Source organism: Balaenoptera acutorostrata, chromosome 14, assembly GCF_949987535.1.
Source record: "Balaenoptera acutorostrata chromosome 14, mBalAcu1.1, whole genome shotgun sequence".
Classification (NCBI taxonomy): Eukaryota; Metazoa; Chordata; class Mammalia; order Artiodactyla; family Balaenopteridae; genus Balaenoptera; species Balaenoptera acutorostrata.
The window spans coordinates 12,454,884-12,476,831 of NC_080077.1; the positions used below are offsets into that span (position 1 = coordinate 12,454,884).

The following is a 21,948-nucleotide window of genomic DNA, read 5'->3' on the forward strand; positions in this document are numbered from 1 at the left end:
AAAGAAAAACTATCATCTCTCCCCCCAAAATATTACCATTTAAAGAACTAAATTTAGGCCGCAAGAACTTATTTGCATGGTCCTTTAATCCAACATCCAAATTTATACAACCTTCCCAAGTCCCTGGAAAAGGGGGGTTAAAAAATACTCTTAAAAAAAGTACACAGGAGTTACAGTCAGCCAAGATGGAGTAAGCAACTGTAGCCTTTCTCTCTCTCACTGATTACAAGTAAACCCTACTGACTACATATAAAAAACAACTACCTGAGGACTCTGTAAAAGGGAACACCAAGCCCACTGGAGTCAAACTTGAATAAATGACCAGTTACAGCGGGGCGGGGAGCTGTGTGTGGATGTTAAGGTAAAAAATTTCGCAGTGTTTTGTGTTCCTCTGTTATTTCCGGGCTGTTATCCCAGAGCCAGCATTATTAAATGGTGCAGCCAATACCAGAATTAAAAACACAATACCAGGGGAAACCCCCTTCATCTAGCCAGAAGACTAGGTAAAAGGAATCGTCCATACTATTGGGGAAGCAGCGGTGAGGGAAGAAACTCCTCCTCCCCCTTTTCTTCCCAGGCCCTGCTAAAGGTTAAAGGACAGACACTGTTGCCACCCCAGCACCAAAAACGCCAAGAGAAAAGCCATCTCCAGACAGGAAAAGGGCCCCTACTATCCAAAAATACCATTTTCTTCTCTCTCTTGCACTTCACTCTGAAGGCTAAACCTGGAGAGAAACCTGACTTTTTGGCCAGAGAACAAGGAAAAGGATGCCCTGGGATCTGGAGAGAGTATGGGAACCCCAGAGAGAGATAGAGAGGAGCCCAATGTAAGTCCTGGGCTTGTCCTAAAATTGTGCCTGTGTGAAACAGACCCAAAGAAGCCCAGCAGAGGCTTTGAGAACTAATATCTACGTAAACCATTACCCAATACCTAGACAACTGAGTGGCACATATGCTGGGCACACCTAAACAGCAGAAGAAATGCTTTGAAAACTGAACTGACATTGGAACCACCCAAAAAGACAAGACAGAACTTGCATCCTGAACCAAACCAAGTTGAATACCTGCTAAACAAAAATCAACATTCTTCAGAGGATTTTAATAAAATACTACAATACAATATTGAAAATGTCTAGTATACAAGCCAAACTTACTTGACATACCAAAACACACACACACACACACACACACACACACACACACACACTCCCTCCCTCCCTCTCTCTCTCTCTCTCTCTCTCTCTCTCTCTCTCTCACTGTCCTGGAAAATCTGTCCACACTGATCAAGGGAAAAAATAATCAACAGATGCCAACACCAAAATGACGCTGATGTTGGAATTATCAGTCAAGGACTTTAAAGAAGTTATAATCATTCTAAATAAGGTAAAGGAGAAAACTCTTGAAATAAATGCAAAGATAGAAGTTTTCAGCACAGAATGAGAAACTACAAAAAAGAACCAAATGGAAATTTTAGAACTGAAAACTACAGTATGTGGAAGAAAAAGACAGTATGGCAGTATATATAAGAGCTATAAAATTTCACCAGTAACTTTACACATTTTAAGAAGCAAAAGGCCATAATCATGATTATTTTTACATCAACATTTTATATGGCAGTTAAAAAAAAATTTCCAGGAAGAGAGATTTAGTAAGGTATACTAAGAGAGAAAGTTAACCTGATATACACATTATTAATGCAAAAATATGGAAATGTCTAATGTTACATGACAAATAGAAAATATTTGCAATAACTGCAACTTCATAAATATAAGAATTAAACGCAAAAACTTCCTTGCACATATTAGTTATTCAAATATAAGCTGATTTAACTTTGATAAATTAGCTTACTAGGTTCCAAAGATAATCAGGTAACCAAATACAGCTAGAAAAATAAATCTATCCACCTTCTTCATATCTAAATTCACCTGAATGCAACAGCTCTATTGTGCTCAAAGGAGCGGAATGCCAAAGCCAGAGTTATGACATACATTTCTTTACTCCCATCCCCCCAAACTTTACTTTTAATAATCTCTGCAACCCTGTATCTATAATCCTATGCCAATATTCATGGAAATAAAGAACTATTTCAAAGGAGTGGAATGTCTCACTCTGAAATAATCTCAATATAACTTATAACTGACGTACAACAATCACCATTGTGTACTTACTTTCAAATTTACTTTGAGAGTTAATCATAAGCACTCATGCAATAATCTTACTCAGATCAATCAAGCTTTATTTTCAAGGTAAAACCAACTAAAAACAAAACAAAACCAACTAAAAACAAATAGAACAAAAAGAACTGGGAAATACAAAGCCAAACTGAACTGATTAACAAGTCAAAGCTAATCGGTGACTTAAATCAAACCAACATCCACTGATTAGCTACTGTAGATAGGCACAATATATTAAGCCCTTCAGGGGATAAAAGATAACATAAAGACCTTCACCTCAACTATCTAACAATCTACTGAAGTGGAAGGGGAGGGTCATAGACACACCATTACTCTAATATAGCAGATTCTTCATATTCTGAGATTTACCACTGTCAGCTGTGACAATTCACTAATGATCCCAAAGGTCTCTAAAATGTAATCACAGGTAATTTTTTGGAGATACTAATCCGAAGTGTGTACATTAAAAAGCTGGTGTATGGGGGAACAATTTACTTAACCATTAGTGACTGAGCATCTTTTTCTTCTCACACGTTCCCATACGCATTTAACAAAGGAATAACATACCAAACTAGTATTTAAAAATGGGGGATCCAGGGCTTCCCTGGTGGCGCAGTGGTTGAGAGTCTGCCTGTCAATGCGGGGGACGCGGGTTCGAGCCTTGGTCTGGGAGGATCCCACATGCTGCGGAGCAGCTGGGCCCGTGAGCCACAACTACTGAGCCTGCGCGTCTGGAGCCTGTGCTCCGCAACGAGAGGCCGCGACAGTGAGAGGCCCGCGCACCGCGATGAAGAGTGGCCCTAGTGGCTTGCTGCAACTAGAGAAAGCCCTCGCACAGAAACAAAGACCCAACACAGCCAAAAATAAATAAATAAATAAATTTAAAATTAACAAAAAAAAGGGGGGGGTGGAATCCATGAGGACCTTAAGACTTTGCCTCATGAAAACAAGAACACGGGGCATAATTCAGTGCCAAAATAAAAAATGCTACTGGGGAAGGTATTCAGACAAATGAAATGTAGTTAGAAACAACAAATAAAAGGTTTAATAAAGAAAATGGAAGTGAAATGGACTGATTGGAAAAAGAGAGCATTCCTGTTACAGCTGTGATTCTGCTTCTACACTATTTACACATATAGCATACTCATCAATAAATCTCTTGACAAACAGTAATTTTCACAAAGGATTGGAGAAGTGGCTATTTCCTAATGGGAATGCATTAAAATCTCAACAGACTGCTGTGCTTTCCTACTGGAGTATCACTAAGTACCAAAAACAAGACACAAAGATGGGAATACATAGTGTATAGCATAGCTTTGCATATAGTAAATCTTCCTATTTCACAGCATTTCCAAATATGCAATGCATATGATAAACATATTGATAATATTTACTTATAAATATTTATAAATAATTTATTTATAAAATAGTCTTATAAAAAGCATTAAATCCACAGTTAAGAAATCTGCACAGTTGAAGGCAAAGGAATCTTAATGGTTTTTCAAAATACAAAGTGATTCAAACAGAACAGTTGTTCAAAGAGATTAACCTAGTAAAAATTAATCTAGTAATCTTAAAAAATGTAGTTCTACTTTATGAACAAGAGAGAAGAGAGAATAATAAATTAAAAGCCAATTAAAAACTGACTATAACAAACCAAGTGCGGAGTTATGAAGACATGGACCAAAGTATTTGTCCAGAATAAAAGGGAAGGGAAGGATGCAAAACATATTTTTTAAAATAATTCATTGGATTTCATGACTGAAAAGATACAAATAAAAGAGAGGCACTTATGAAAATTCCAAGTTTTCAGGTCTGAGTGTTCGGGAACACATTTTTACTACTGACATAAAGAGGAAGTCTAAAAGTAAGTTTGTAGAAGAAAGACAAATTTAGATTGGGGTGATAACAATGCCATTTTATGAACACATAATACCTAGAAGATATGGGACTGAATTCCAGAAGAGAAAAGCAAAATTACAGTCTTTCCTGACGAGCTAAGGGTTGAAGAGATGAAGAATAAAATACTTAAGACTAAGTATCAGAGAGAGAATAAGTAGACCAAAAGCCTAGCAGGCCTCACAGTAAAATCATTTCAGAAATATAAGCAACAAATGCAGAGACTAAAAAAAAAGAGATAGGCAGTAGCATAATAAAGAAGATAAAAATAAATATTACGGGCTTCCCTGGTGGCACAGTGGTTAAGAATCCAACTGCCAATGCCGGGGACACGGATTCCAGCCCTGGTCCGCGAAGATCCCACATGCCGCGGAGCAACTAAGCCCATACACCACAACTACTGAGTCTGCACTCTAGAGCCCACTCGCCACAACTACTGAAGCCTGCGTGCCTAGAGCCCATGCTCTGCAGCAAGAGAAGCCACCGCAATGAGAAGCCCACACACCGCAACAAAGAGTAGCCCCCGCTCACCACAACTAGAGAAAGCCCGCGCGCAGCAATGAAGACCCAATGCAGCCAAAAATAAATAAATAAATTTATATATAGATATAAAAAATCTTTAAAGTAAATATTACTTTTCATCTCTATGGCACTCTGTCAACTATTAAGCACTATCATGTTATACACGCGATATCACTTTTACCTTCAGAATGGCCCAGTAAGATTAGTATTTATTATTCTCATTTTACAGATATATAAACTTAGGGTAAATGACTTAACTAAATTCAAACTGGTATTAAGCTACAGAGCCACGTCTCAAACCCAGTTCTTCTGGCTACCCCAACACTCAGTTTCCAAAAACAAAGCAAAGTCCTTCAGGTAGCATCCAACTGAACATACACAACTGAGTCGCTGAGTGAGATGGTAGATGACCGTGGAGACAACCATGTAATAGCATCAACCTAACTAATAATAATAACCAAGAAAATTTAAAGACAACAGATTATGAAGCTTATATGCCTACTGATCAAGTTTTAAGAGTCTTCCAACCCTTAACAAGGAACCTCACTTTCTCTAAAGGATTTAATTCAAATAACATTAAAACAGACCAACTCCATCTTTCTCCCCAAAGCTAAGACACATAATATTTTGGGTTTGAGGGAAATATTACAAAACTGGTATGGTAATAGATGCTGAATGAAAAATTCCAAACACTGAAAACTCTCATTCGCTGCACCCTATCGACCTACTTCTCTCTTAAGAAACAACCACTGCTAAAAGGCTGGTAGGCTACTTTTCAGAATTTTCTATACGCATCTATATGTGTGTTTGTGTGTGTATATATAAACGTAAACGTGTACATGTATATATGTGACATACATACTTTAATTACAATCTGGTGCAAAATTATACTCCTAGTAACTATTTAAAATTGATCATCTTAAAAGCCTTGCTGGATTTAGCAGAACATTGAAATTCTTATAAATGATGACCAAAAATAATATTGGTCCAAAATACATCATGGTCTGTATTTTGTTACTGTCTGATATTCAAAAGTTTTGTTCAACTTATAAATATTTCTCCAACCTGGAAAATATGTTGACTATAATACAGCACTTTATAGCTCATACTCTCCAAAACTTTTATCTATTATTAAAATGTTACAATATGAAAATACTTTCCAGGGCAAAAGAGACATCCACAATGACAGTAAATGTTCCCAGTAGCAGCTTTAAAAAAAAAAAAAAAAAAAAAACCAACTACTTTTCTTAGTACTCTTTAGTTTTCTCTAGAAACTAAGAATATTAGAACTAGTATTCTTTAGCTTTCCAAGTACTTTATAAAATTATTTTACAATTTTATATATTAAAACCAACTTCTCTGAATATTTAAAATTTTATATACACCAACTTTTTTGAATATTTCAAACCAGCCAATATTTTAAATATTTAAACCAATTCTGAGAGGTAGTCAGGGAAGGTATCACTATCCCTGTTTTTAAAATGAGTAAACTGAAGCTAAGAAAAATTAATTAGAAAACTTATTCATTAGGGCTAATACTTAAGAGATCCTAAAAGTTATCTTGTCTAATCACATTTTATAAATGGTAAAACAACTACCTCCTTCCTTGCCAACTGTAATCTATCACATCTTACTTTGAAAGCAACCACATTAATTTTGTAGCATTGTTGTGCCTTAAAATACCTGTACAAGGAGCTTTCTAAACAGTAGTCTATGAAAATTTAAAGAAAGCAGTTACAGAGTAGCCACCATTATTAAAATGAAAATCAGAAACATGCTAATGATACAGGCTTACAGAGTAACTGTATCCCTCTCCTAGGAAGAAGGTATAAGATAAGTAAAAAAGACTTTTTTTACTTTTCTGCAGAGGGCTGGGTTGCTAGAAAACTGCTGGCTAGGTGGGTGTCACTGTACAATACCTCTCTGCCAAGGAGTGCGTGGTTTCCTCTGGCGCCCTATTTCATGAGCAGGGAAGCAGCAGCCTAGTAGCTTGTTCCTCATTCTGGTCCAGGGTTAGCATAAAGGGATAATAATTTACTAAGAATCACCAATTCCCACTCCTCCTCCACCTACAACATACATGAACACTACCGAAATCTCACTCAAAAAATTATACTGAAAAAGTGAAAACAATGAACTGAGACGCAGAGAACAGAAATTTCTTCTTATTTGGCAGCTAACTATACACCTCTCATAAACTGTGATTCTTAACAAGTTTCATCACCTTTGGGTCTTGATTCTTCATCTGTCTATTAAATGATATACTATCACAAGTGTTTCAGGTCTAAAATTTGTAATTTCTGGAAATCAAGTTTAAGCATTAACAAGGACGTAAACAAGAAACCCAATCAAAGAACCTATAACTAGGGCTTCCCTAGTGGCGCAGTGGTTGAGAGTCTGCCTGCTAATGCAGGGGACACGGGTTCGAGCCCTGGTCTGGGAAGATCCCACATGCCACGGAGTGACTGGGCCCGTGAGCCACAGCTGCTGAGCCTGTGCGTCTGGAGCCTGTGCCCCGCAACGGGAGGGGCCGCGATAGTGAGAGGCCCGCGCACCGCGATGAAGAGTGGCTCCCGCTTGCCACAACTAGAGAAAGCCCTCACATGAAACGAAGACCCAACACAGCCAAAAAGAAATAAAATAAATGAATAAATAAAGTAGCTATTAATTAAAAAAAAAAAGAAAAAAAAAAGAAATGTAGTGCTTACTTTAAAAAAAAAAAAAAAAAAAAGAACCTATAACTACAAATGCTTAACATGAGTGTAATGGTCTTTAGCTACTCCATTCTAAAACCAAAGAGAACAGAAATGATTCTCCACGAGAGAAAACAAAATGTATAAATATAAACAAACATGTACATATATAAAAATAAGTCTTCAGTTTAAATTTCCCCAGGAATCCAAACAACCACCTTCTTTTAATTTCAGTTCTTTCCTATGTTTTTTGTAACATTAAAATAAAAAGATGTGAATTTTACCTCCTCTTAATTTTAGAGGTACTAAATAACTGATAAGTAATCTATTAACCGTGAAATGGCCAAAATGAGAACAAGAGAAAGAATAATTCATTTGTCAATCCTCTTCATTACAAACCATATTAGCTGGAATTTCTCAAATAAATATGGGTTCTATTTCTAATAATACAGTATTTAAATTCACCACAATTCCATGTTCACAATAAATTGGTTATTGCAGACAGAGTTATGATAAAAAACTACATGACCAAGAGGAGCTAAGAAAACACTCAATGATACAAGTAGGCTCAATGTTAAGGAATTCTAATAAAGTTTCATTAAACAAAATTTAAATCTTTAATTTTATTCATAGACCATGCAATTTACTACTTAACTTCTAACTGCATATCAGAACATCTGGTTGTATAAACAGAATTTAAAATCAGGCAAATTCCAAGCAGAGTTGCTTTAAAATGTCCTTACATTCACAAATACAATATGATAGAGAGGGTCAATCCTTATCTAAAACAAAGAAGAAAAAAAAAACTGAGTAAGATAAAAGATTCTAAAAGATTTTGCCCCAAGCCTTTTTCTCTTCTTTTTCTACATCATCTCCCCCTAATCTCCATCTCCAGCCTATTCTCTAAGTGCTTGACCTATATCCAGCTGGTTATCTCCACCTTGATGTCCCACAGACACCAAATCTTCAAGATGCTCAAAACTACAACTGTATTCAACAAACTAGTTACACTGTCTTTGGGTGGTTGAGATATGGGTGATTTCAATCCTCCTTCCATACTCTTTTATTCTAGGTGGAAAAAATGATCCCTCATCCAACCCACCAAATTATCTTGCTCCTCCGATCTGCCCTATTAATGACTGGTACCAAGTGTTCTGCTCCTCTGACCTGCCCTATTAATGACTGGTACCAAGTGTTCTGCTCCTCTGACCTGCCCTATTAATGACTGGTACCATATCATTTTATCTACGCTGTCACTCAGCCAAAGCCCTGTGGTACCACCCTCTTCCTTGTACCCAGCTCCCTATTATTACTAAATTTATTTTGCATTCATCTAGTCATCTCTTCCCCATTATTACTGGAGTTGAGCTCATCTTCTCTATACTAATTTAACCTTCCTTCCCTCAATCTCACCCCTCCATTGACCTGCCCTGTTCCGCAAAGATATTAATCATCATTCTAAAATACAAATTTAAAACTTGCGCTTTTATTAAAAACCCTTCAGAATCTCCATTCCCTTCTGATTAAAAATGAGGTCTTGTGCATAGTATACAAAGACCCTTCATCAGAAGACCCTTGCCTACCCCTCCAGCAGTCCTCCCAACCACCTCCCCTACCCAAAGCTGCCATTTCCTTGAATATGATCTTTAGCCTTTGCCTTACACAATGTCTCCTCCATCATACTGTGTACAACATGATATACACAGAAGAGTATACACATACTGTTTATAAACTGTCTACACCACTACTCTTTGTATCATAGTATTCATATCACGTTAGCTTCTTACCCCTTGTGGTGATCCATTCCCAACCCCACCCCTATTAAAATATAAGCTGTCTGAGAAAAAGGACATAGGTATCTGATTAACCTGGTAACCACTCTGCAGAATACAATGCCTGATAGATGGCAAATACGCATAAATAACAAGGCTCAAAGGACCAGCCACTACTTCCCAGCATTCCTTCCAACCACTAGTTGCTATTACATTAGAACCTTCGTGGGTTATTACTGCATTCTAGCAATTTGAAAACTGTATTATAGTTAAAATAGAATGAAAAAATTGTCTGACAATCTTGAGGGACTAGCAAAATAAAGGAAGCACTCACAGAATTATTTGGAACTACTCTCTGCTAACAGCTCTAAGATGCCTGAGATATCTAATCCTTTGATTCTGCAAATGAATCCAAGTACTGACTGGGAAATTTTGTACTAGGAATGATGGGGCAGCCTCTGGCCTACTCCTTTGGGATATCAATCCTCTTCAGCTAAGTTGGTCACAACTCTTGTTCTTGTAATTGTCACCAAAGCAGAGAGAGGCCTCTAAAAGAGGTTCTGAGTTCTCTGACAGAATGGGAACAAGAATTTGGAAAATTCTGCCCAATAAGAGGAATTGCTATAAAAATAAAAACCACTTTACCTGGTGTAAAAAAAACAAAGCCAAACATGTTAATAATCCTTACAAAAGCAGTCACTCGTATTTCAATAAAGCATTAAAAGGGGGGTGCACTAACTGGTTTATTAAATGCTTATAGAAAAACTACTCAAAGCTAGAAGTCATTTCAGCAACTAACATACAACATGGTAAAAACTCATTTTGATGATTTTTATTCAAAGGTGTTGGTATTTAGCCAGGCACAAGATAGATAACCTGCACATAGTTTTAAAGCTTTTATTAGCTTTTATTAGTTTTAAAGCTTTTATTAGGTAAATGCATATTAGCAGGAGACTTTCTCCCTATTTCAAGAAAACTACACAGGCAACTTCTTTCACAGTGGTCCTTAACTTTGGGCAATACTTTAAAAAACATTCTCGGACTTCCCTGGTGGCGCAGTGGTTAAGAATCCCCCTGCCAATGCAGGGGACACAGGTTCGATCCCTGGTCCAGGAAGATCCCACATGCCGCATAGCAACTAAGCCCGTGCAACAGAACTACTGAAGCCCGCACGCCTACAGCCCGTGCTCCGCAACAAGAGAAGCCACCACAAATGAGAAGCCTGCGCATCGCAATCAACAAAGAATAGCCCCCGCTCGCGGCAACTAGAGAAAGCCCAAGCACAGCAACGAAGAACCAACGCGGCCAAAAATAATTTATAAATAAACAAATTAATTAATTTAAAAAAAATTCTCATTCATTCATTAAAGCAGTAAAGGAAGATTAGCTGATTTACTGTTATGTACACTGTTGAACAGTTTTTTAAGAATCTGTAACACGTGTGTACTCGTCACTAAATTAGGTCTGGGTTGTGTGCCCAATTAATGAGGTTTCTCTTCTCTTCCTTTAGTGAGTTAGTGTAGCTACACAATGAAAGTATCATGACTGGGAGACAGGAAGAAATGAACAAAGCTTTTAAAAGTCTGCTCCCTTTGCTGCATTTTTTATCAAGTTTTCAAGAAAGAATGCTCACTCTGCAATTAATACGAAAAAAACTTTTAGTCGATCAGAAGTCACTAAATGTGGAAAAACAAGAAACGTTCATTTCCAGTACACACCCACACAAAAAACTGAATGTAAACTCCAGAGGACAGAGGTTTTTGTGTGTGCGTGTGTTCTGTACACTTACATCTCTAGAGCCTAGAATAGTGTCTGCAAATCTGCACATGGTGGTAGGTGCTCAAAAAACATGTTGAATAAATATTTTCACTAAGGCAGCTTTTTAAGTTATTTTGTTTCTGTTTTTGATGTCAAAAAGGCTTATAAAGTCTATAAAAGAATGTATCTTCCTGCTCAATTATAATTCTGATTTGCAAGTAGCATGCTATTAACCAAGTTCTTAGGTTTCAGAGTGCAGTAAGGCCATTAAGGGTATGGCCCATGACCTATTTTTGTAGGCCCTCAAGCCAAGAATGGTCTTACATTTTAAAAGAACTGTGAGAAACCAACAAGACTATGCAAAAGAGACCATAAGCGGCCCACAAAACCTAATATTTACCATCTGGCCCTCTACAGAAACCGTGAATGGAGATTCCATTCAAAAGAGAATGAAAGTTTTTTGAATACGTACTTTCACCTATGAATTGAATCTCTGTTACTAGAAACATATTTTTCACCTAAGACCTTCTCCATATCTAAACCTCTAAATTTTGGTTTATTTGATTTGACGAATACTAAGGAAATGGTTTTTTGTTTCATTTCTTTTTTTTTTTCCACCAGAGCATAAGTGGTTATAACGCTGAGACTAATAAGAAGTAAAGGAGGATTAAAGTTAATTTATGTTTAATATTTTACATACTAAAACATCACAAAAACGGATGGAGGAAAAAACAAAGGAATACAAACAGGAAAAAAAAAACCAAAAAATGCCAAACTGTATTTCAAAAGAATAGCAAGACTACATTAAGGGAGAAAAAACTAACAAAGCAATTTTTGAACACTGCATTTTGACTATATATCCTCAGGCTTAAAAAGATGAACTATAAACAAATACTAAATTCTAGTTAATAGGTTTGTTTTCAGACCTACGGTTTAGAATTCTGAAACTACTTTCTGCGTATTTTAGGACTGATAAAACAACAAGTAATTTTAGGATTGATAAAACAGTAAGTAAATATATTGTGGATAATGGGAACTCGTTTTCTCACTATCAGAGAAAGGAACTACAGATTTGCAAAAGGGAAAGGCCAGAATGAACCCTACAGTGTTGGACTGTTATTGGAGATAGGAAGAACTCATGGCTTTTTAGATAGGCAGATGGATAAACAACAAAAATTTGTGTGTGTGTGTGTATATATATATATGTATATATATATATATATACACATATATGCATATTCAGACATATACACAATTTCTAGCTCAATCTGTTAACAGATAACCACCAGAAGAAACTAGGGTTCCTCAGAGAAATGGCTGATTCCAGAGCTGGGGTGGGAATATCTTATTATACAAGAAAGTGAGTACTCAAAAAATGATAAGCACATGTCGAAATGACACAGGCGCCAGCTTGAAGGAGCTCTGACATCAAAACACCCCAATGAATAAAAAAGGAATCCTTGAGTTCATACCGATATGCATAAATACATAAATGGGGAGAAGGAAAAGCTCTTATGGACTGCCAATAATAAATAAACAATAGACTTAGAAAATCTGACAACCATCTTAGTCCCGATTCAGGCAAGAACTAACTGGATGCTAAAAAAAAAAAAAAAAAACAGAAAGAGTGAAGTTTGATGTTAGGACTCCGTGCTTCCACTGCAGGGGGCACAGGTTCGATCCCTGGTTGGGGAATTAAGACTCTGCAAGCCGCATGGCGTGGCCAAAAATAAATAAATTAATTTAAAAAAAAGATATCTGCCACAAGGGAAAAACAGTAATTTTACAATGGAGAAACCTTGAAGAAAAAAGTTAACATCCCTACTAATGGGATAAATAGACATCATGTGCTTCCTGAGGACAAAATATTACTTCTGGATTATTCCTGCTAAAGAAGCATAACCTTAAACTAATCATGAAGCAACAGCAGACAAATCCATATTGAGGGAATTCTAAAAATAACTGGCCTATTCTCATCAATCATCAAAGGTCACAAAAGACAAAGTAATAACCAACTGCTCCAGATTAAAGGACACTAGACAGACATGACAAGTGAATGCAAGGTGTGATGTAGGATTTAGATTTACTCTCTTTATTCAGGACGTTACTGGTACAGACAGTGAAATCTGAAGGTCTGCAGACAACTGCATTATATCAATATTAATTTCCTGATTTTGATAACTGTACTATGGTTACATAAGAGAATGTCCTTGTTTTCAGAAAATACAGTTATATTTAGAAGTAAAAGGCATTAATTGCAGTTCACTCTCCAAATGTTCAGAAAAAAAGTTTACATGTGTCGTTCACGTGTATGTAAAGAGAGAAAGAGAATAAGAAAGCAAATATGATTAAATTAACTAGATAGAGGAATCAGGATGAAGTGTACATAAAAATTCTTTATCACTCTTGCAACTTTTCTGTAAATCTGAAGTCGTAAAAATAAAGTTTAAAAAGTGGGAAAAAATAGTTAATTTATATTTGGACATTATACCAGCAAAAAGAATTGTGAAAAATCGAGTGATGGTTCTCCTTTACACAGATGGTTCTCCTTTACATCTCAACCAGGAGTTGAGACCCGGCCCTTCTAGTCTCAGCTCTAACACAAAGCTGCTTTTCCTCGGTAAAATCACAATGGTAGGCCTCAGTTCCCTGGTTTGTAAAATGAAGACAGCACCTATTCTACTTTTCTCACAAATTAATCCTAAAGAGCCACAGAAACATAATAATGGTTGGGGAAAAGAGGTTGCACAAAACACTATATATTATAAAGTGGCTCACTTTTAACAATGTTTGGTAAATAAAAAATACTTAAAAATTACACAAGCCAGATATTTTTTTCACCATAGCAAGTGGCTGTTTTAGAAACTAGACATTTGCTATGTGTTTTGGTTTGCAAAAAATTTAACTTATTCAACCAACATTCTTTTTACCATTTCAATAAATTCAAATACCTGTATCATTTTTTTTTAACCATAAAACTTTACAGTATCAAAAACATTACTAAACTAAAGAAAGTCATTAACCAGGACTCTGTCAACCTTTTTAAAAAAATTAAGATACAGCTGACATACAACTTGTATTAGCTTCAGGGGTACTGGTCAATCTTTTAGACACTGTGACCCAGATTAAAAAGATTATATCATTTCCCAAGTTCCCAAGATCATAAAATACATGATCCAAACTTTTCATCCTTCACTCACAAGCCCCAAGGAATTAAATCAAATTCAGAAAATTAGTCTTTATAGAAGACAGAAAAAGAGAGACACCAAATTTTTTTCATGCACTCATGCACTCAAATCAAGGAAAAGTTTGTTTCAAAAATAAAAATATTCATTAATTTATCCTTCCAAATTCATAAGGGTTTGGTCACCACTTAAAAGTATTTTTTAATTGTTTACATGTGGAGACTAATTAATATCTCACTCACAAAAGAAAACATCCTTAAAACCCTGTTCTCTAAAAACAGTTGTGATTCCAAAATGCCAAATGGAGATTTAATATGACAATTTAGTTTAAAACAGGGTAGCCTGTCTTATTTCCCCATTGTTGAAAATATAAGATCACATTCTTATTTAAGAAGTCTACTTGCTCAATCTCACCCAGTTCCTAGCAAAGAAGCAAGCCCAGAGTCAGTAATGCCTGCCCAGCCTCTCTAGCTCTGCAGCAAGGTCATTGCACACAAAGCTGATGAGGTGAAAGAAAAAGGATTACAGGAACGTAAGCTCAAAGAGGGTATGCTTTTTGCTTGTCTTGTTTACAACTCTATCCCCGCAGACAGAAAAATGGCTGGTGTATGGTAAGCATTCATTAAGTACTGGTTAAATGAATAAACGAATGAAATCCTAAGTCTTTATAAAGTATACTAGTCAGCCTTTATAACATATACTAAGTTGCAGAACTATTTTAAAAACAAATTCGGCATACATTAAATTAATAGCCACAAACTGTCTTTTAAAAACATGAATAATCTATATTCCCCATTCTGACTAAATAGTGTCAAAGTTCCTAACGTATTTCCTGACCTACAGTAGATACTGTAACATATTTACATACCCTTCCTTGACTTTAAAATATGGTGTATCAGAAACCGGCAAAGCAGAATTACAAAGACGAAATAAACGCATAAACTCAGAATCAGAAAGATCAAATGCATTGTGTTTACCATCAAACTTAAGATAGAACTAACTCAGACAAGGAATCAGAAGCTTTAGAAACATTTCTCACCAGCATTTATTTCTCATAATAGTACCGCTAACAAAATCTGCTCCTCTATAATTAGAAAATCAAAAATTTGATTTAGTCTTGTTTTTCCATTACTACACAACATCTGTCAATGATCTGTTGTCATCTTATAGTTTGAAGAACTTCCTCAAAATATAAGATGTATTTTACTTCCTACTACCAAATTCAGAGATTTGCAATTTACTCATATTATATACATAAGTAATATTTCTTATACAAAAAACTACATGGAGCAGAATGCAAGTAAATGCACAAGAGTTCAGATATGATTTATACTCACTACTGAGCACGGTAACTTTTTTTTCACTTAACCTATTTTCTGTGAAAAATTCAACTTATTCCCTACATGTTCTCTTTAAGATTACCAACATATTCTAAGTGACAAGCTTTATTCTGCTTCCCAAGTACTTCCCACATAATCAAGACATCATTTCACTACCAATTTAACCCTAAGTATTTTGCAAAGGGCCTGCCTTACGTGGGTTATAATCATCTTACTATGCTTCTTGTGTCCATGCTGCTGGGAAAGCAGTCTGTACCAGCAGGAGTAGAGAGGCGCAATCCTGAGAGAGAGGAGCAGAGAAAGATGTTGAGAAAACAAAACCAGATAAAATGAGCTCACTTAAGAGTTCAGGAGCTCAGCCAGTGTTCAAGGTCAAGATTGATTACATTCTCTCAAACCATTATGAGTTAGTTGTTGTCCAATAACAGGAAAACTGGCCCAGAAGAAATACCTAAAATTCCACGTACAAGCAGCAATATCAGCACTAATTCTAAGCCAACTATACTTCTAAAAAAAAGGAGCAAGTGATCATAAAATATGACTATTTAGAAGACGGGGGAATACAGATGTCCCCTAAATGCCAATCAAAATTACTGTAACAAACTCAATGCTAGCCTAAAGTAAAACAGCTGAACTATATATATCTCATGAATTTCAATGTTGCCAAAAAATTTTTATATTTAATCCTGAATGACTGAAACACTCTCAAATCAGAGTCCCCCAAATCATTATTATCAATCTCAATTATCCTTGTATTCTAAATTTTTTTAATTAGTTAAAAACACAACTTTTACCATATGTTGTTTTAAAGTGAAAAACAAAGCGAAAAGGATTTGAAAATAGCATAATTACACAATACAAAACTTAGGATGGATTTAATCTAACTGGAATTTTCAATGGAATAGTCCCCTTCCCACTATCCCCTCTTAGTAAGAAGTGAAAACCATAAACAAATCAGAATTTTGACTTTAAATTTCCCATCTAAACTCCTATATGCCTACAATGCCATAAAATGACCTTCAAAATAATGCTTATACATACTAAGTCCTCCAAAACATTAATTTCATATTAGTCAAACAATCTTCCAACTAATAGGGAACCTAAAAACCTCAAATCAGTCATTTATTTCACAGAGGAGAAAACCAAATGTCCAGAAATGTTACCTGCCTTGGTCCAGGCCATTCAGCTACCTACTATATCATCAATCTATCCATTCAAGAAATCTTTATTTAGCATATACTATGTACTAAGGCACTATGCTATGTACCAAGGATATGAAGCAATAAAGGTATGTGGTCACTGTCCTCATGGAATTTACAATCTCGTGGGAAAGATTACTGCTAACTAGTTAAAATTGTAGTTTTCACTAGAAGGAAAAGCACAGAGTGTTTTAAGACAGTTTAACAGGGGACCTAAATCCGTGATTCTCAACCATGGTCGATTTTGCCCCCCAAGGGGCATTTGGTCATATCTGGAGACATTGCTGGTTGTCCCAGTAGGGTGAGCTAGTGGGCAGAGGCCAGGGTTGCTGCTAAACATCCTATAATGCACAGGACAGTTCCTCACAACACGTAATTATCCAGCCCAAAATATCAATAGGGTCCAGGCTGAGAAACCTTGATCTAAACCACTGGGGGCAGGGAGGGGTTAGTGAAGGCTTCCTTCCTTTATAACACTAAGACTGCTACGTCTTTAAGGGATTTTCACAAGGTAGAAACAAAAAAGATTAATTGTTACAATTGAAACTCCCACTGGAAAATCAAAACAGGAGAGAAAAAGGAGAGAGAGATTTCCCCCATACATGAAAAAGAAAGAAAAAGGCAATGTTTTATAGCTACTTCACATAAATTCCCTTTCCTGAACCACAAAGGGAAAATATAAAAACAAATTTCACATGCTTTTATTATTCCCATTACCTTTCCCACTGTTCTCTACCAACCCATGCCTACTACTAGATATTGGTGGAAAGATTATATTAAAAGTCCTGTAGTTAACCAAATGAACACTCTGGATACAAACTTGGCAATGGAATAAAATGAAGATGGGATTTCACTACTGATGTGAAAGACAAGGCACAGAAGAGGAAAATGTACTGGGTGTTAAAGTGACTCTGGAAAGGGCTACATCCTGAAACAAAGAGTAAGCTATCGGACTAACCAAAGGATCCTAAGAACAAAAGACACTCAGAACTTAGATATCCTAAAGATGAGTAAAGAATTTAAGAACCAAGGTAAATTCAAAAATTAAACTGCAATAATTTTCCTGATACATGCATATCAGATTCTTATAATGCATAAGAAATTCTTATATTTTCCACATATTATTTTAAGAGTTCCTATATTACTAAAATGCCCTCTCCAATTAAGTTATAATTTTCTAAGGAAAGGGTCCTGTATTGCTATTCTCTTTTCCCTCTTTTCAAAAACAAAAACCCTACCACAATAACCTCCATACAGTAGGAGTCTTAAGGACAGAGTACAAATATGCAGCTCACGTAAAACTGCTGCATTCCAGTAATCAACTGTGGTCCTAACGTAATCCACAGATTTAAACAGATAAAGATGAGACCCTTTCCACTGCGGTGAGAACTCTAAACCATCATAACAAGTAAACGCCACCATCTCTGAGCAGCAGCAACTACAATACCTTGTCATGGTAATAATTCTTCTGCAATTAACTGCTCAGGTCAAGCACTGACCGTTAGGGAATCTCATATTCCACCCTGGACAAATTTTCTTTCATCATTTCAGAACTGACGTTAGTGGTCATGGGATAAACTTTTATCCCAAGGATGATGCTTCACTGGAAATTAAAGTTTTCCCACAAAACTAGCACGATGGGCACTTAAATATCAGTTCTTGAGCTTCAATCTCATTTAACTCATGATAAGTACGAGGGATTTACCACGTTAAGGATCTTCTGACAGTGCATTTGAAAATGGGGTAGGGAGGCACAAAGCCCCTTTGAGAAAAGGGTTGGGGGGGTGGAGGTGGGCGGAGGTGGGAGTGGGGGGTGGAGGCAGGCAGGCAGGCAGGCGGACACGCCAATCATGAGTCGGACACATCCTGCAGAAGACCACACACTTTCAGACTGAGACTTAGCCACAATTTGCAGATTAAAAACCTATATTCTGAACTTTTAAAATCTCTGGCACGTTCCTGTTTTCAAGCCAAGATCTGCTTGCTTGTCTTTTTTTTTAATTTTGAAACACCTGGTAACTGGCAAGGTATAAAAGCTAAGCATTTCTTACGTTAAACATTGCACTTAGAGCTAAACTGTGGTGCCTTATAAAGCAAATGGCACTTCTTGACAACTCAGTGCTTCAAAGATACCTTTAAACTTGCCAGGGAAAGTTCTGTTGGGCTCAGCCCAAGGATGCCTTTAAAAGCCAAATTCACTGCAAGTAAACACTCTAAAACATCCTTTTCTCCTAATCCTGTGACTCAGATTCCTTTTTTATTTTTGCACTTTGCAACACGTGACTTAATGGAAAAACATCATTAGTGAACTAGTTCCCACTATATACTTCCTTGCAACAACAAATTTTTACTACATCAGCAAGTACTATAGATATTCACAGAAACTATATTCAGAAATCAGAAAAAGCAGGATTATGTACTTCGAGTTTAAAGCAAAAAAAATTATATTCTTCTGAATCTTCTTCAAAATCTATTGCCCTTCCTCAATTCTATGACTCTTACGGCTACAATTTTTAAGCCAACCCCATTTTCAAATATGGTGAAGTGTGAGCATATTAGTAAATAGGAAGTTAAAAGATGTTTTAAGTTCTCTGAAATACATAAGGGGAAAAGAGAGAGTGCTACATAAACTAAAATGGGAATACTACTACAAATCTCAAGTTCTCATACAGATTAGATGAGAAAAGAGTTGAAACATCAAGCTAGCCATTTACATGTTAGGCTCCTTATCCTTAATGTCAATACTAAAATGAAAAACCAATTGTTAACACTTGTAATCCACCATGCTTTACTGTGACCAACCACAGTGTACTAACCACTTGTTTATATCTACCACATGGCAGGGAGGGCTGGGAATGGAGGAGGGTACATATTAGGAACCCCCAAGATAAACAGGAGAGGCACTCATCAAAAAGGCATAGGGTAAATCAAATAATTGCAAGGGAATAAGAGAAAAGATTTTTTTTATAATTAAAAAAAAACACTTTAACATTCTGTTAGTGCTATAGCACCATATGCAGCAAATAAAAAGGCTACAGACCTGTTGTTTTTCCCCCTGCAGAACCATGAAACTATTAGCAATAAATTGGAACATACAGTATCCTTACTTTTTATTCCAGATTTAAAGGACAAGAGTATTGTGGGGTGGAACCAAATTTTATAATTTGACCCAAATTATCAGCTATAAATTCATAAATAAAATGGAAAAGATTCCCAAGTCTACTGCTCTAATTTGTATCAAGAAGAGATAAAAAAGAAAAGAAAATCCAGTATTCAAAAAGAAAATCCTTTCCAAAAAAAATGTTTGCTTTCATATAACTGTGTCACTGCTATCTAGTCTAATATGGAGAGTTTAATTCACATATTATCTAACTTTTAGCCTCTTTGCTAAGTTTCCAAAACGTCAATTCTAGGGAGAGAGGGAGGGAGGGAGAAAAGAGGGACGGTGGGAGGGAGGAGGGAACGAGTTTTCTCCTTTTGGAAAACAAATAAAATTGTAAAACAGCTTTTTAAAGCATTGCCTTGTTCAGAATATCACTATTATACTACTGAATAGAGCATTAGCACTTCCACATGAAAAGTTCATAAAATTTATGTAAGTTTAGTTAACATCACATTAAAATATTTTTAAATAAGGCATACAGGTAAGGATAACTCTGGTTGTGTAGATATGTACTTGTTAAATGCTTGTTTAATGTTAGCATTAAGGTCTATTCCTACCGGAGTTTTAAAAGATTTTATATATTTTATCAAAACTTGTGTCCCTTCAAACTAGTGAACTCAATAGTGAAAACTGGACACCTGCTTGTTAAAAATCTAGCCTTATATACGACACGTGAAGGAGCCTGTGGGAAATGCATCTCCAGCATCTTCCCTCTGCATGCACAACTCTCCCTGCCTGTCTTTATGTCGGATGATGAAAAGAGGGGGGGAGTAATAGGAGAAATTGCAGAATAATCTTGCCTCCAGATCAACCATGCCCTTAGCTTAAGTCCCTAGTTGGCAGGTTAGCTAGCCAACAATACCTCAATTATAAACAAACACTACTTGCAATGTGACCACAGGTTATCACCCCTGTAGGTGCTCTTCCTGCACTACCCCCGATCAGGGCCTGCCTCATTAAGGACCCGGGAAAGGTCTGGGCGGTGATGCCCGGCCTCCAGTTAAAATCCCGCAGGCCCAGGGAAGAGGTGGGAGGGCCAGGAATCGGCGGAACTGACCCGGAGAGACCTGCCGTAAGCCTCCGGGGGAGGGCCCAAGCGGGCCTTCCCTCCAGCCCCGCAGCCACTCAGTACTCTGCTGGAGACACCGGAACCTCCCTCCGCCCCGGGGCGGCCCTCTTCCAGCCCTCCCCCCCGGAGTCGGGGGTGGGGCGCCGGGGCTGAGAAACACCCCTCCCCCACGGACACAGCTAGGCCGCCACTCGCCCCACCCTGAAAAGCCCTGCGGGCCAGTGCCCACCCTCCCGCGGTGGCCTCGTCCCGGGTTGGGGGGAGCGTGGGTAGGAGGGGAGGTTAAAGTACAATACCAACCTCGCTATTGAAGGTTTTCACAGCCTCCATGTTGTCGGTGCGGAGGCCCAGAGCCCGGCGGCGGAAGAGGCGGCGGCCACTGCACTGGGTGGGGAGAACTAGACGGGGGCGGCGACGCGGCTGCGAGGAGGGGGCGCCGGCGGGAGGCCGGGCCGCTGCGACCCCGGGCTGGAGGGGAAGGGCAAGCACCGGCGGGGCAGGGTTCCCTTAGGGGCAGCGAGGCCCCGGCATGGCCGCTAGGGCGGGCGGAGCGCCGGTCCGGGGAACAGAGGCGCTGCCGGGGCTGGCTGGCAGCGGGCGGGGGAGGGGCTGGGCGCCTTCTCTTCTCCGCCCCGCTCGGTCTCGGGCTTCCACCCCCTAGCCCGGTCCCCTACACTCTCCACCCCCTTCTTCCTCTTCCTCCGACAGGCTCCTGTTTCACCTCCCCGCCGCTCGGGCCGTAGGAACCAGCAGCGCACGGCGAAGACGGAGGAGGAAGCGCTGGCAGCAGCGGCTGCGGCATCCAATATGGCGGACACGAGTCGGGCCGCGCAGCTCGGAGATCCGCGGCGCCCGCCAGCGCGCCCCCTGGCGACGGGACCGCGCAGGCCCGGGCCGCCGCGCGGAACCATCGAGCGCGCGCGGGCCAGAGCGTCGCCGCCAGGAGGCCCCGGTCATCTCGGCTCCCGGGGGGTCCCCTGCCCCTCACCCGCACCCCACCTCCTCGCCGCTGGGGGAGCGAGTGTTGCTGCCTCTTGCAGCGCCCTTGGGGCCACTGCAAAGCATTGCTCTAAGAAAAACCCAAATGTCCCCCCGGCAAGTTTAGGCAATAATATACACGTTTCCGTTGTTTCCATGTGGCTTGGCCCCTTTACACGAGGTTTAGTTGCTTTTC

The 21,948-nt window shown here is 38.3% G+C and overlaps 1 protein-coding gene across 7 annotated transcripts in view; it reads right to left on the reverse strand.

The window, feature by feature from the left end:
- SCAF8 (SR-related CTD associated factor 8) overlaps positions 1 to 21,608 on the reverse strand; it is a 194,913-nt gene extending 173,305 nt beyond the window's left edge. For 4 of the 7 annotated variants that reach the window (XR_003623742.2, XM_028167450.2, XM_028167453.2 and 1 more), the window contains exon 1: positions 21,075 to 21,608. Coding sequence is in view for 6 of the 7 variants with exons in the window: in XM_028167450.2 (XP_028023251.2) it covers positions 21,075 to 21,104 (30 nt within the window). In the remaining variant the exon portion in view is untranslated. Of the gene's footprint in view, positions 1 to 15,538; positions 15,624 to 21,074 lie in introns of those variants that run through there. The other 3 variants (XM_028167451.2, XM_057528052.1, XM_028167452.2) reach the window with 3 other exon arrangements.
- Between the last annotated feature and the right edge of the window lie 340 nt (positions 21,609 to 21,948).